The sequence below is a fragment of the Syngnathoides biaculeatus genome, chromosome 15 (assembly GCF_019802595.1).
Source record: "Syngnathoides biaculeatus isolate LvHL_M chromosome 15, ASM1980259v1, whole genome shotgun sequence".
NCBI lineage: Eukaryota > Metazoa > Chordata > Actinopteri > Syngnathiformes > Syngnathidae > Syngnathoides > Syngnathoides biaculeatus.
The window spans coordinates 7,623,254-7,639,244 of record NC_084654.1 but is presented as its reverse complement, the minus strand read 5'-3'; the positions used below and the strand labels follow the sequence as shown (position 1 = coordinate 7,639,244).

Sequence of the window (15,991 nt, the reverse complement as noted above, 5' to 3'; positions counted from 1 at the left end):
TTGAATATGCAAATCATGTCAAACAAAGTATCCAAACCATGATTCTTGTATCACGCATTCTACTGTACAATAAATCAATTGGTTTTCAAACTTGAGGGGCACAAACACTTTTCATTCTTAAGTTACAGCCAGTTGATGGAGTTAATTTTAGTACTGAGCACACGAGCCACTGAATTGAGATTAAATGAAATGATGGAAGGCATTAAATTTTAGCAGGAAATAAGTTTTGTTTTTTGTTTATTCTTGGTGGCTTGATAAACTCTCCAGTTTAATTTTTAACTTTTAAAAGTTACAAGTGATCATGGATTATTGCAAGTTAAGTCTATGCATATTTACAGAAAAAAACTGCATATGTCTGGGGTGTGTGGGAGTCAAAAATAATTTCATCTTTAAAAGGGGGAGCACTGCAAAGAAAAGTTTGGTAACCACTGAATTAAGGTATCTCATCGATTACTACTTTTATTGCGCAATCTTTGAAGCTCAAGTGTCGTCAAACGGATGATTTTTGATATATTATTAATGAAAAACCCGCCGCCAATATGGTCCCATGTGTTTTTTCACCACAAAACATGATTTTGACGTACACAGCTTTTTGTAACTCCCGCCATGAAAATCCTCTCAGGAATTTGTTGTCGAGAAGAAGCAGGAAGTGATGTAAAGGACAGTGGCGCCCCCTCGTGGACTCGTTTGTTTCTATTAGTTTTACCTCCCCGAAGGTAGCTCGTTGTTCCTTCGTGTTAGCCAAAATGGCGGCTCGTTGCATTGCTGGACATTGCTTGAACACTTGGGAGAATGGAATTACCCTTCATAAATTTGAAAGAGACCCTGTTCGTTGTGAAAAATGGATTGGACGGGTGCAAAGGACGAGAGCTTTGTGGGTTCCAAATAACAGGTAGGTGTGTACACAGCTACTAAATAAAATAGTTTGGGGCGGACCACGTAATCGGTCTCTCTCATAACGTAGCAAAAGAACCGCATATGAAATGTGTTGATGTGCGCAAACAGCTATGAAAAAAAATAATAGTTTGGGGCGGACCACGTAATCGGTCTCTCTCATAACGTAACAAAAGATCCGCGTATCAAATGTGTCGCCCAGCCAACGATGTCTCACTCAGCCTGCAACATAGCACCGCTCCACCCCCTCCTTATATAGCACGGCGGATCGAAACTCAGCTCACTTTGGCGGTCACATCTTCCACTAAGGCTGCGCGTCGGGCTTTGCGACGGGGGCGGCTCTGAAAAACCCAGCCGAGAATGCATTACTCAGTCGCGTGCGAGCAAGAAGCTCGCCGGCTCGACTGTGAACACAAAGCAACACCCCTAAGCTCCGTCATAAGCCACACCGGCCGGCTGTGATGAGCCGCGATGGCTCATCTCCGCCGCAGAAGTGGATCGAACGGGATGCTGTTTGGCCGTGATGGCATGTCATCTTAATACAGCTCGAAACAATAGTGTAATATTGCCCCGGTAACTTCACTCAGTTGTTTGGTGTTGTCCTTTTCGAAAAGAGCCTCCGTGTCAGAAGGGGCGTTGGAAAAATCCGAATATCTCTGTTGTTCAGCTTCCATAGTAGCAGGCACTGCGGATTTTCAACGGCGGAAGTGACGATGACATCAAGGACAGATGATGCAACTAATATGGCGAACACTTGAATATTGAGGGACACTCAAGTGCGCAACTTTGTGCATGGATGATTTGTGCATGCATTTTTTTTTTGTATAGACATTGAAGTGAATACTGTTATATGTATTTTTCATGACAATATCTATTTTAGAATGTTTATAGGGATGTCACCCGCACTTTAACAATGTTTCTATTTTTCATCTTTGTGTTTATAGGATGATTCCCATGACTAACAGAGCCTTCATAGTCACCAATCTTGTCCCAGGGATGCAGTACGATCTGTGCGTATTGGCCATCTGGGATGACAGTGCCACCACCCTCACAGCCACCAACATTGTAGGTTGTGTCCAGTTCGTGACCATTGACGACTACCCGCAATGCCAGTCTCTTCACAGTGGTTTCTTGGGTGGCACCATGATCTTGGTCATTGGTGGGATCATTGTGGTGACGTTACTTGTGTTTATCATTATCCTCATGGTGCGCTATAAGGTGACCAGTGGAATCCAGACTATAAAGTTACCCACTGTAAGTAATACTTACTCACAGACCAATGGGGGTATGAACAGGTTCAACGGTGCCCCGCCACAAGTCAAATCAGCTGTGGTGGTCATGCGTGAGGAAATGGTCGAATTTAAATGTGGATCCCTTCAGAGCAGTATCTCCTCATCTTCATCCTCCTCCAACTCACTGGAGAGTCAAACAGGAAGAAGGATTGGTGACTGCTACAGTATTCAAGGAGCTGAATGCAACACCCTGCCCAGCAGCAAGTTCCACAGGCAGAGGCACAGCCACAAACCACAACCAAACCTGGACCACCTTTTAGGAGCCTTCACCACAATGGAGCTTCGAGGGATAGCCAGGGACCGTCAACCGGGCCCTTCCACAGCTTCTACTACGATGATTACAGGAGCTGCTGCACCCCTATCCGACAGAGAACCTTTACTCGGAAGAGCAGAGTCCACCACCATGCTAGGCCGTCTTCTAGGGCTACCCCAGGAAGGTAAACCTAAAAGGAGCCATTCCTTTGACATGGGTCACGTGGGGGCGACACAGTGCCGGGGCAGCTATCCTCGCAGGATCAGTAACATTTGGACTAAACGCAGTTTGTCAGTTAATGGCATGTTACTACAGTATGATGACAATGAGGAAGATAAGCCTGGTTTTGAGGGCTCTGAGTGGGTGATGGAGAGCACAGTTTGAGTTCTATTGGGGAAAATTATACTGGGCCACTGTATACTTTTCCTAGATCGTAAACTAAAGAAATATAAGCTCAGAATGGATGGATATTCCACACAGGGCCAGTGTTTGAGTGTAACAAGTCCAACCATGTTATTTTTCAACAGATATTTGAGCTCAGACAGTCTTCGACTGTATATACAAAATATTTCACCTTTCCTGAGTCTTGGATCGCACAGCAATGACCTGGAGTACCCTTCCTCTATTTTGCATTGAGAGTATCACAAGCAAAGAGGGAAAAGAGAGAAGAAATTCTGAATGGATTTACTGGGTCTTTATCAAATGAATTGACTGCCAAGTGGATTTGCTGCAGCTATGGTGAATGGGATGTACTTTTGTGTGACCCACTGCGTGAAATAAGACTACTGCCACAGTCGATTGCAGGACCATAGGATCACAAATGGGGGGTGGAGGGGGGGGTGATATAAATTTTACTTTCATCAAAGTTTTCTATCATTTATACTATTTATTGTTTTGAGTGTTAGACTGAGTGACTGATGTGCAACTCGGTTGTTATTGTTATCCAACAAAATTAAGATATCACAAAAGGTACCCTTCATAGACACATTTCATACCACATTTTGTTCACCCAGTGCAATTTTTAGTCACATACAATAATGAACGAAGCACAATATTTACCAAATGGGCCCATTGTCAAGAACAAGTACAAGATTGAAACACATCAAACCTATCTTGCTTTAAATTTTGGTAATGTGTGGTTTGTGGGTTTTTATGGGAACATACATAATTAAACTGAAACTGCACTCTCATTGACAAGGTCATAATTTGGTCAAAGTAGGACAGATATTAACTTGTTTGCCCACAATTCAATGAAATGTAGCACAAAACAGGTCAAAAGATGTTTATCTAATCTGTGTTGACATGTGTTCACTTTGTATTCCATGATTAATGCTGGTGACAATGGTCAGATAAATCAGAGCAACATCGTTTTAAACATGGTTTATTTTTGGTCATGAGGAGATGGGGATATTGCAGTCCAACTAGGCTAAAAATGAGCATTACAATAACTGCAGCAAAAATAAAATTAAAAGAAATGTAGAACTTGATGATCATGGGCAAAGGTTCTCAAAACTCTAAGCCCAGATGACGTGAAACAAAAAAGGCAAAGAAAGAGTTGATGTCATACATTGTTTGACTTAATTTATCATGCTGAGCTACAGTATTTATCATTCATTTTCTTGCATTCAAAGCTGTAAATTACATGTATTTGTAATCTGTGGCTATTCAGAATTACAATCTGAGATGTATCCACTTCCCATTTCAATGCCTTTCTTAATATCCTATGTTTTTTGCAGCATCTGATTCTGTTGGGTGTTTATACATTTGTTTCAATTGTTTTGATCCCTAGGAGTAGCATTCTGTATATTGGCATATTTTGTACAAATAACTGGGTGAAATGTAAAAGTGAGGAAGTCATTTGGTCGTGTTTTTATTTTCACTGCAAGTAAACAGTGAAGGTGCTTTACTGTGGTGTACTATTGATCATTTCTAGCTGGCTCAGTGAAACAAGACAAGTGAGAAACTAGATGATCAATTAAAAACAAAATCACTCAAATGGTAAAAAACAAAATAAATACATAAATAATTATTGGCGACAAGACAAATACATTTGGCTACATTATGTTACAGTGTCTTATGGTACCTGTTGCCTCCACTGAGATGGTTTCACCAAAAGGACAACTACAGTATCCCAAGAAGTGACACCAATGTTGATACATTTGTATTTTGTGAATTGACAATTTAACTTACTAGTTCTATTTGTGTCATCTTGTAACAACCCCTTTCACGCCACTAACTAACAATTCAGTTGTGTGCGTGAGGGCTTAGTCATGATTCTAAGAATCAAACATTTAAAAAAAAAAAACCTTAAAAAAACAAAAAAAATGTGTGAAAACATTTTTGCTAAAAAGGTAAAAAATATAAAATGTTTATAAAATCCCATGGCTATTGTGTTTTTACTGCAACATCATGGTATTCTAAATGCCTTGAATTACATTATTCGTTCCATATATATTTCACATACTTAGTGTTGGATGGTTCCCCTCTCACTCTCTGTGTTTATTATTATGTTGATTATGTATATTATATGTTTTGCAAAGGACTCCCTTTCTGAAGTCTAGCTCCTGTATTCAGGCCAGTTGCTGCTAAGTCATCTCAGCACTCCACTTATTAAACGTACCTCCTTGCCACGACCCATAATAATACCCTAATTCATAATCTCCCACATAAGGTTCTTACAACAGCACAAAGTATAATTTCCTCGTAAATATAACTTCATTAGAGCTTGTTGATTAAGGCTGGCGTACCAGAAAAAGGTTTGACGAACATGGTCATTGGGAGTTTGACAATGTTACTGATCATTTTTGCGCACTGGGAAATATAATACCACATACAGTAGATGCAAGCTATTTAAAAAGACTATAACACTACCTAGGCTGAAAAATATAAATAATATCACAATGTCAGTTCGACAATAATCATCAACATAAAAAAGGATTCAGTTCAACTCCAGTCTGGTTATTGACATCAATATGTATAATAAATTGAGTGTCTACTGCAACGATCTGGGAGGTAATTGCTCCATTGAGCCACAATTCAAAAGTGTTTAGCAATAAACATGAAAAGAGACGACTAAATCTGTGCTTCGATCGAAATATGCACCAAAATTCAAATGGCGCATGGTGTGCTATAATATTACGAGCTAATCAGCAAACACATAATGGAAAGAATCTGCCATATGCTTTCCACAGTTGAAGTAAAAAGAAAAAAAAACTTTAAAGTGGTTTAAAAAAAATCAGAACTCATGGATCTTGTGCGTTCCATGTCTGAGATAGACAAGATACCTAGCAGGGACATCCATCCATCCATTATCTACCGCTTTTCCGGGTCAGGTCGCAGGGGAAGTAGCTTCAGCAGAGATACCCAGACTTCCCTTTCCTCAAGCACTTCTTCCAGCTCTTCCGGAGGAATCCCGAGGCGTTTCCAAGCCAGCTGAGAGACAGTCTCTCCAGCGTGTCCTGGGTACTCCTCCGGGTCTCTTTCCAGTGGGACATGCCCGGAACACCTCACCAGGGAGGCGTCCAGGAGGCATCGGAATCAGATGCGCCAGCCCCCTCATCTGGCTCCTCTCAATGCGGAGGAGTAGCGGCTCGACACTGAGCCCAACCCGGATAACCAAGCTTCTCACCCTATCACTAAGGGAGAGCCTGGACACCCTGTGGAGGAAACTCATTCCAGCCGCTTGTATCCGGGATCTTGTTCTTTCGGTCACGACCCACATCTCATGCCCATAGTTGAGGGTAGGAACGTAGATCGACTGGTAAATTGAGAGCTTCGCCTTAGCTTCCTCTTTACCACAATGGACCAATACAAAGTCCGCATCACTGGAGACGCTGCATCAATCCCTCGCTCCATTCATCCCTCACTCGTGTTCAAGATCCCAAGATATTTGAACTCCTCCGCTTGGGGAAGGATCTCATCCCCAAGCTGGAGAGAGCACACCACCCTTTTCTGACTGAGGACCATAGTCTCAGATTTGGAGGTGCTGATTTTCATCCCAGCCACTTCACACTCGGCAGGGAAATTGCTCAAGAGATGGAGATCACAGCTTGCTGAAGCCAACAGAACCACATCATCTTCAAAGAGCAGAGATGTGATGCTGAGGCCACCAAATCGGACACTCTGTATGCCTCGGCTGCACCTAGAAATTAAAAAAATGGGAAAAGTTACGAACAAAATTGGTGACAAAGGGCAGCCTTGGTGGAGTCCAACTCAAACCGGACACGAGACTGACTTATTGCCAGCAATGCCCCCAAACTCTGACAGCAGTCGTACAGGGACTGAACAGCTTGTATCAGGGGGTTCAGTACCCCATACCCCAAAGAACCCCCACAGAACACGGTCGAATGCCTTCTCCAAGTCCACAAAACACATCTAAACTGGTTGGGCGAACTCCCATGCACCTTGCCGCGGGTTGCCGCCACGACAGGCACCGAGCACCTTACAGCCACAGCTCCGGTCGGCCGCCTCAGCAATGGAGGCGCGGAGCATCTTCTGCTCGAACTCAATATCCCCAGCCTCCTCCTGCGACCTAGGGTGTCCTGGTGCCAAGTGGACATGTGAACACCCTTATGCCTGAACATTCTGTTTGTTATGGACAATCCGTGATCACAGAAGCACAGAGCACAGAAGTCCAGTAAGACAACACCACTCGAGTTCTGATTGGGGGGGGTTCTTCCCAATCATGCCCTTCCAGGTCTCACTGTCATTCCCCACATGGGCATTGACGTCCCCCAGCAGAATGATGGAGTTGCCAGAGGAGGCCCTCTCCAGCACTCCCTCTAAGGACTCCAAAAAGGGTGGGTACTGTGCACTGCTGTTTGGTGCATAAGGACAAATAACAGTCAGGACCTGTCGCAGGGAGGTTACCCTTTCATCCACCGGGGTAAACCCCAACGTACAGGCCCCGAGGCAAGGGGTAATAAGTACACCCACACCTGCTCAGTGCCTCTCCCCATGGGCAACTCCAGAGTGGAACTAGGGTCGAACCCCTCTCAAGAGGAGTGATGCCAGACCCCAAGCGGTGAGTAGAGGCAAGTCTGACTATATTTAGTCAGATCCTCTTGACCTCACACACCAACTCGGGCTTCTTCCCTGCCAAAGAGGTGACATTCCATGTCCCTAGAACTAGGTTCTGGAGTCGGAGATCGGATCACCAAGGTCCCCACCTTTGGCCACCGCCCAGCTCACATTGCACCCGACCCCTATGGCCCCTCTCACAGGTTGTGAGCCCATAGGAAGAGGGACCCATCTTTCCCATTCGGGTGTGGCCCGGTGCTCACCTTCGAGCCCCACCTCCAGGCCTGGCTCCAACAGTGAGGGGGGAGGGGGGGTGTCCCGTGTCCGGGCAAAGGAAACCAAGATCCAATTTTTGTAGTCATCATAGGGGGTTTGGAGTCGTATTTTGTCTGGTCCCTCACCGAGGACTTGTTTGCCATTGGTGACCCTACTACGGGCATGAAGCCCCAGACATCTTAGCTCCTAGGATCATCGGGACACACAAACCCCTCTATCGTGATAAGGTGACGGCTCGAGGTGGGGCTGACAGGGACAGATGAAGCATATTAAGTCTTTATCTGGCATATTAAGTCTGTATCTGTAGACTTACTGTTTACTCCTAAGTATGCTTGTGTGTGACTTTGTGTATGTGTGCGTGCATTTGTTGGTGTGTGATGGTGAAGCGCTTCCACACACAGATAATTAAAATATGAATCCTTGGTGCAAGCCAATTGCCAAGTACAGACAGAGTGAGACAGGTTCTCGTTCAATACAATGTGGGGTTTTTTCTCAACTCAGTAAATTTTCAGTGTTGTGATAACACCTCCACGCCACTCACGACACAGCGACACTTTTACTCTGTAGAGACACACATCTGCGACATGGGGAAAGTTACGTGTTTATTACGTATGCTAGCCTGGAAGCTAATGAGCTAGCAAGGGAAGAGCTAGCCCGAAAAAGCTCACTCGGACGTAGCAATGTCATTAAAATGTCAACCTTGCAGTTGTGTGTGTGTTTTCCCCATATAGCACGTGCACAGGAAAGTCGTCTATTTGTAAACCATACGCACAGTGACACACACATTCAGGCAGGAATTGACTTTGCGAACAAACATTTCTCTGAACTAAGATTCTGTAAATATACACAGAAACACACACATATACATATATATATATATATATATATATATATATATATATATATATATATATATATATATATATATACATACACAGTATATATATGTGTATATATGCGCGTGTGTGTATGCATGTGCATGTGCGTGTGCGTGTTTGGCATCTATTTGTGTTCTTCACACCTACAACTGGAAACCAGGACCACCAGTGAGGCGGCCTGCTTAAGTTACCTCATTAAGCCAATATCATAGTTACAATTTAATTCAACGATAATGTTTCTGACAGAACAGTAAAAGAGACATTCGTATAACATGCAAGGCTTGCAACTCAAAGAGAGTGGCCTGAGCAACCATAACATCTAAGCAACATACTAAGCTACATACGTTAGTGTTACAGTTTATGTAACAGTTTTTCTGGTCGAATATGAATCAAGATTCTTGTCAGTAATGCATTGAATATAAATACCTGGAGACTGGACAGTGCAGGTGAAATTTCCTGAATTCTTTTTGTTTCTTGTAAAGGTAGAAGGTACAATTAATTATGGATTTACAACAAACACCTACACAAGTTCGTGTCACAAACCCTGTGACACTAACATCGCTGGCACCAACAGTAGGTTTGCCTGCCATTTCTGATGTTTTTTCATTTTTCATCATAGATATTAAATATAAACGTTAACAATAAATATACATTCTATAATTAAAAAATACTAATACCTGAATGTTGTTATCACATTTATTACTATTCAATAGTGGTTACATAGTTGTGAGTAGCTTGTTATGTAAAACTATCCGTGGTATTACTTGGCAATATGCAATATGTTTCGTGCTCTGATGCCATGAGGAACTGCACAAATGTTCATGACAGCCTGTGACTATAGCAGATGAATTGAATAGGTATCCTCAATACACAGTGATAGTTCTTGTACTGTGCCTGTGTATCTCCCATAAGCCCCTGTGAACTTTGCAGGTGTTTGTGGGAGTTGCAGTGTGCTTCTTGGACCGGATCACTCATTAGCTGCATTACAAAAAACTACTGTTTGATACTCTCATGATCCACTGCAATATATCGGACAAAACTTAATCATACCATTTTTAGCATTGAAACTACTAAGAAAGAAGAACAAACCAAGTCTGCCCTGTTTAAGTCCCATTAAACATTAATTTTGAAAATGACTTAACTTTGACTTTATGACTTTATTTACATCTGGAAGGCTGAATAGCTGAGGGCCAATCAATCTGATTGTGTATTAGGACTATAAATCAATAAATGCATATAATGAATTGGTTGCCAGCCCATCGCAGGGCACATAGAGAAAAACAACAATCGCACTCACAATCACACTGAGGGGCAATTTAGAGTCTCCAATTAATGTTGCATGTTTTTGGGATGTGAGAGGAAACCAGAGTGCCTGGAGAAAACCCACGCAGGCATGGAGAGAACATGCAATCTCCACACAGGCGGGGCCAGGATTTGAACCACGGTCCTCAGAACTGTGAGGCCAACGCTCTGGAGCTGTTCCATCATGCTGCCATGAATCAATCATTATACCCTTGATACAGTATATACACTCTATTTCTATAAGTGTTCACTCACCTCATCTCAGATAAGAATTTATGTGACATCCCGTCCCATTATTGATCCATAGGGTTTAATATGACATTGGTCCAACCTTTGTAATCATACAGTGAAGAAAATAAGTATTTTAACACCCAGGTCCTCCCACTTAGAAATCATGGAGGGGTCTGAAATTTTCATCGTAGGTGCATGTCCACTGTGAGAGAGATAATCTAAAAAAAAAAAAATCCAGAAATCACAATGTATGATTTTTTAATGATTTGTGTGATACAGCTGCAAATAAGTATTTGAACACCTATGAGCTAGAATTCTGACCCACAAGACCTGTTAGTCCGCCTTTATAAGTCCACCTCCACTCCATGTATTATCCTGAATCAGATGCACCTGTGTGAGGTCGTTAGCTGCATAAAGACACCTGTTCACCCCATACAATCAGACTCAAACTTGGCCAAGACCAAAGAGCTGTCCAAAGACACCAGAGAAAAAATTGTACAACTCCACATGGCTGGAAAGGGCTACGGAGAAATTGCCAAGCAGCTTGTTGAAAAAAGGTCCACTGTTGGAGCAATAATTAGAAAATGGAAGAAGCTAAACATGACGGTCAATCTCAATCGAGGTGGAGCCCCATGCAAGATATCACCTTGTGGTGTCTCAGTGATCCTTAGAAAGATGAGTAATCAGCCCAGGACTACACAACAGGACTTTGTCAATAACCTGAAAAGAGCTGGGACCACCGTTTCCAAGGTGACTGTTGGTAATACACTAAGACGTCATGGTTTGAAATCATGCATGGCACGGAAGGTTCCCCTGCTTAAACCAGCACATGTCAAGGCCCGTTTTAAGATTGCCAATGACCATTTGGATGATACTGAGGAGTCACGGGAGGAAGTTTTGTGGTCAGATGAAACCAAACCAGAAATTTTTGGTCATAATCCCACTAACCATGTTTGGAGGAAGACGAATGATAAGTTCTATCCCAAGAACACCATCCTTACTGTGAAGCATGGGGATGGTAGCATCATTCTTTGGGGGTGTTTTTCTGCACAAGGGAGCGGACGACTGCACTGTATTAAGGAGTATTAAGGATGACTGCAGTCATGTATTGTGAGATTTTGGGGAACAACTTTCCCTTAGTCAGACTATTAAAGATGGGTCGTGGCTGGGTCTTTCAACATGACAAGGACCCAAAGCACACAGCCAGGAAAACCAAGGAGTGGCTCTGTCAGAAGCATATCGAGGTTCTGGCGTGGCCTAGCCAGTCTCCAGACCTAAACCCAATAGAAAATCTTTGGAGCGAGCTGAAACTCCGTTTTTCTTAGTGACACCCCAGAAACCTTTCAGATCTGGAGAAGATCTGTGCGGAGGAGTAGGCTAAAATCCCTCCTCCAGTGAGTGCAAACCTGGTGAACTACAGGAAATATTTGACCTCTGTAATCGCAAACAAAAGCTACTGTACCAAATATTAACATTGGTTTTCTCAGGTGTTCAAATACGTATTTTCAGCTGTATCACACAAATAAATCGTTAAAAAAATAATTAATTGTGATTTTGGGAATTTTTTTTGGGAGATGATCTCTCTCACAGTGGACATGCACCTACAATGAAAATTTCAGACCACTCCATGATTTCTAAGTGGGAGAACTTGCAATATAGCAGTGTGTTCAAATCCTTATATTCTTCATTGTAACATCTTAAAGGTCTAATACAGAGGAAATGTATTTGATTTGTCTATCATACAAGTGTATCTAAAGTTTCATTAAAAAATGTTGAAAAAATTGTCAACACAACAGAAATGAAATAAATTAGTGTCAAAGTCAGTCTCAAGATTTTGTTTCAAAATGTCGCTTAGATTCGTCAAGTTCCGGTTCTTTCCAGATTGTGACATCAAGTCATGACATTTAGCCAGATAGTGAAAAAGCTAGCAAAGATAATGAAGAAGTGTGTTGTATATGGGTGTTCTGCGTCAAATGTCGACTGAGTCATCTTATATGAATGGCCGAAAGATGAACAGAAAGGCAGGTTATGGACCAGGTGTGTGAAGACAAAGCGCGTGCATTGCACTTTCAAATCAAAGTGGACAGTAATATGTTCCAAGCATTTCACAGAGGACTGCTTTGAAAACCCGGTGGAGCGTTCACTTGGGTTCGGCATCAAGTACATACGTTTTCAATTGTTTAGTATTGACAAGTATTTACCTGGTTTTAAATGTAAGTACAATCCCAATACAGATATATATGTCAGCTAATCCCTATCCATGTGATGTTTAGGAGGTGGCTGATTTGTACACTCTATAAAGTTAGTGTACTGTTGACGCTGATGACATCCTAAAATTCGGCTACGGCTGTGTGTGCTCTCAAGTGTTAGATGCATTATTTAAAATACGGACTAAATGCATGTAAATAATGCAAAGAATTCGCTATAAACAATGGATATTACTCTGATCCGACAAAATATTTCAAATTGAAAATATGAATGAAATGTTTTTTGTTTTATCTTCCAGAAGGCCAGAGTTACTACCTCGTTCCTGTCCAACTATCCAATCATGCCTTTGACCAGACAAAAAGAATTGTAACCCCAAACAGAAAAGACGAGTTTATGAAAAATGAGAAAGATTAAGAGTAAGTTTAATAATCCATCATGTTACAGTTTTCTTGTACATGTAGTCAGATCTTTGAATAGGGAGGTCAGATAAATTTTTTAAATCTGAATTTGAATTAATTTCAATGTCTCACATGATTGTTGATGTGGTATGGTTTCCAAATGCATGTTAAAAATTACTATACCTATAGGATGAAGGAGTAAACCAAGACAGCAGTATCTGCATATGTATGAAGTAGTGTAATTTCCATGTTTCGGGTAAGTGGAACGCCTGTGAGAAGAGCTCCGGACCCTCTATGTTGATGCAGACGTAACGATTTCCTCTGTTGACACCCAAGCACCACAACCTCTCAGCAGCCAGTATACAAAACCAACCAAAGAGTGGGCGATTCGCGGGCATTTTTCAAGATTATCAAATCAAAGATGTTGAAATTATAAGTTGTGAAAATTCTAAAAAAAAAAATTATGAATTTGAAGAAGCCGATTTCAAAAACGTGTCCAGTTTGTTAAACTGAAACAAAATTCTATCCTGATGGAACTTCTGTGGTAGAAGTTTTATGTTACGAACTTCTGACGCATGCAGATCAACCAATCGTGTTGCATGTCTGGTCTGTTCATTCATCGTTTTCTCAACTTGTGTGAACCTCTGTAAATATGACCTCCATGGTGAAAGCAAGGTGAGATGGCATACTCTGGATTTAAACTCTTCATAGCCTAATGACATTTTATGGAATGAAACAATATCATATTTAGCATATGCATATACAAATGTTTATTGAATGTTGGTTTCACCTTCAGTGGTTTGTGAAAAAATAACTTGGTTTAGAGACTTCAGTGCTGTCATACTAACAGATGATATCACAAATTCTTCAACCATTTCGCTTACTCTAAAAATAGTCAACTCGAAAGGCAAATTTTGCACCAGAACAACAAAAGATCTTTTAGAGTCGAAACTGTCACATAATGACAAAATGTCCATTAATTATTAGTCAAGGAGCAACACCCACACTTTAGTTTTCATGTAAAGAAAAGGGTAATGTTGAACAGCTGGGCATAAATCCTGTGAACACAGCATCATCTTCAAGTCCTGGGGGTGGAAATTCTCCTCGGATTCTTTGTACAGCACATGATGGTATGACAACCCTGTTGCTCTTGCCGAGAGGCCCCCAACACCACTTCACCAACTGTCTGTAGGCCACGTGGCGATTTCTTTAATGCCCTTCTCCTGTGAAGGCGTTTTTGTCACAATGATAGTGAAAGACATGCCAGGCTGTGTCCAATACAAATTAGGTGGATTGGGTGAAAGCATTCATGCTTAACAATGCAAGCCAAGGCGGTTCCATCCAACTTCCGGGCAGTTTCTGGAATTTCCTTACAAAAGCGGCATTGACTGGCAATTTCTACATTTACACCTGGGTAAAAAAATACAATCATGTTCATCATCATAAACATGACATACTTGAATGTATGCAAAGCTACCTTAACAACAATTAAGAAATGGACGATGTTAAATTTATGAACCCTTATGTCCTTCTAATACAGATGCAAATACAAATTACATATTTCTATGTTTATGGCTTTTAGCTACAACTACTGATCATTTAGTTTAAATAACGATAATCAGTGGCTAAATTTAAGTGTACTGTACTGTCCAACTCAAAGCATACTTTAGATGTGATCTTTAAATGCAGAACGATACAGAAGGTTTCGATTTTTGTTTTACGCCGACTCAGTCACTCGTACAACAACAACAGCAACAAACGATTCACTGTTATGTGCAAGCAGCTTCAAACGTTTAAATGTGTTTGAATTAGATTATTTAATCAAAAAGGTGTACATACATTTCTTGAGGCACCTACCAGTCTGTGTTATGGGTCCGAAGTTCCACGTCAACTTGGTCAGGTCTCACCGAATTTGTCAACTCTGGTTCAAACATACGTTTGGTACCTTGGTTCTCAAACACAATCCGTTCCAGTAGGCTGGTTGAAAACCAAAACGTTCGAAAAATAAAGCACGTTTTCCCATTACAATGAATGGAAAATTAAATAATGCGTTTCAAGCCTAAAAAATATTTTTAAAGTAATTTTTTTAGCTTTTCCTGATAATGAACTGCATAGTAGAAATACATGTGTAGTTTAACTATTTTATATAATTAAATCATTTAAGAAATACATTTATTTTTTGCTTAAAAGCTATCCTTTAGCCTAGTAGAGTATGCTAAACTGGGAGTGCATTGCCGTATGTGTAGCGACTCTGCCCCCAGCCTTGTAAACCTTTTTTTATGGACAAAAGTGCAGAATAACTTTAAACAAGCAATAATGAGGAGGAAAAAAACAAATGGTTTTTTTTATTTGCACAGAGATTACTTAATGTAAAATAATAATAATAATAATAATAACTTGGAACTAGAGGTGGGGTTAATGGAACAAAAGAAGAAAGCAATGCAAAACAACAGTTTCAAATGTCTTCAGTGGGGTGACTCGTCCCTTTTTCACAAAGAATGAATCTAATGTTTGTTTCTGCCATCTTTTGAGCACTTTTCTGAAATGGCTCATAACAACATTATTAAAATGTTGCAGTGCTCTGCAACATTCAGGGTTATTCAGGTGATGAAGTTCTACAAAATTATGGATGTCGTTCCATTTAGTGCAGATAGCTTTAATATCAGCACTTGAGACATCCTTCCTGCCTTCAGCCTCATCAGACGACATCTCCTCCCTTCCTCGCCAACACTCTCCCCAGCTAACTGCTGCTCATTCACGAAAATAAGAAGCAACTTTTTGACTTCCTCCAAGATCTGTGGCCTCTGCTTGGTCAATACGGTTGCTCCTTTAGCAACATCACTTGCTTTGAGGGCATCCTTGTGTTTCAGAATGGTGCTGATCGTTTTCACCATGCCATACTTTTTCGATAACTCAGAAACATGGACACCAGATTCGTGCTCAGCGATCAAATCCTTCTTCCATTTGTCTTCTTTGGAGCCATGATCAGGGGTTAATGTTGCTCAATTTGAAGTAAAAAAGTCACTAAAGTACTGGGAAACTTCTGCGAGCAGAGGAATGTGTGAATCAACTGGTTGCGCCGCGCGCGTTACGTCTTTTCCATTTTTTTCGGGGGTGCGTTCTTTAGCACAATAACAAAACGTCCTGTGTTAGCTCGTTGGGGTGTTCGACTACCGACCACTGTACATATGTTTGAACCGGAAATAATCTCTAAATTTCCATCCGAAAACTGATTTTTAC

General features: G+C 41.3%; 1 protein-coding gene across 2 annotated transcripts in view; it reads left to right on the top strand.

Moving 5' to 3' along the window:
- Window positions 1-4,721, top strand: part of LOC133513719 (leucine-rich repeat and fibronectin type-III domain-containing protein 2) — a 117,155-nt gene extending 112,434 nt beyond the window's left edge. For both annotated transcript variants that reach the window (XM_061844748.1, XM_061844749.1), the window contains one exon: window positions 1,839-4,721. In XM_061844748.1, the coding sequence (XP_061700732.1) occupies window positions 1,839-2,823 (985 nt within the window). In that variant the 3' untranslated portion in view covers window positions 2,824-4,721. The remainder of the gene's footprint in view (window positions 1-1,838) is intronic.
- The last annotated feature ends 11,270 nt before the right edge of the window (window positions 4,722-15,991 follow it).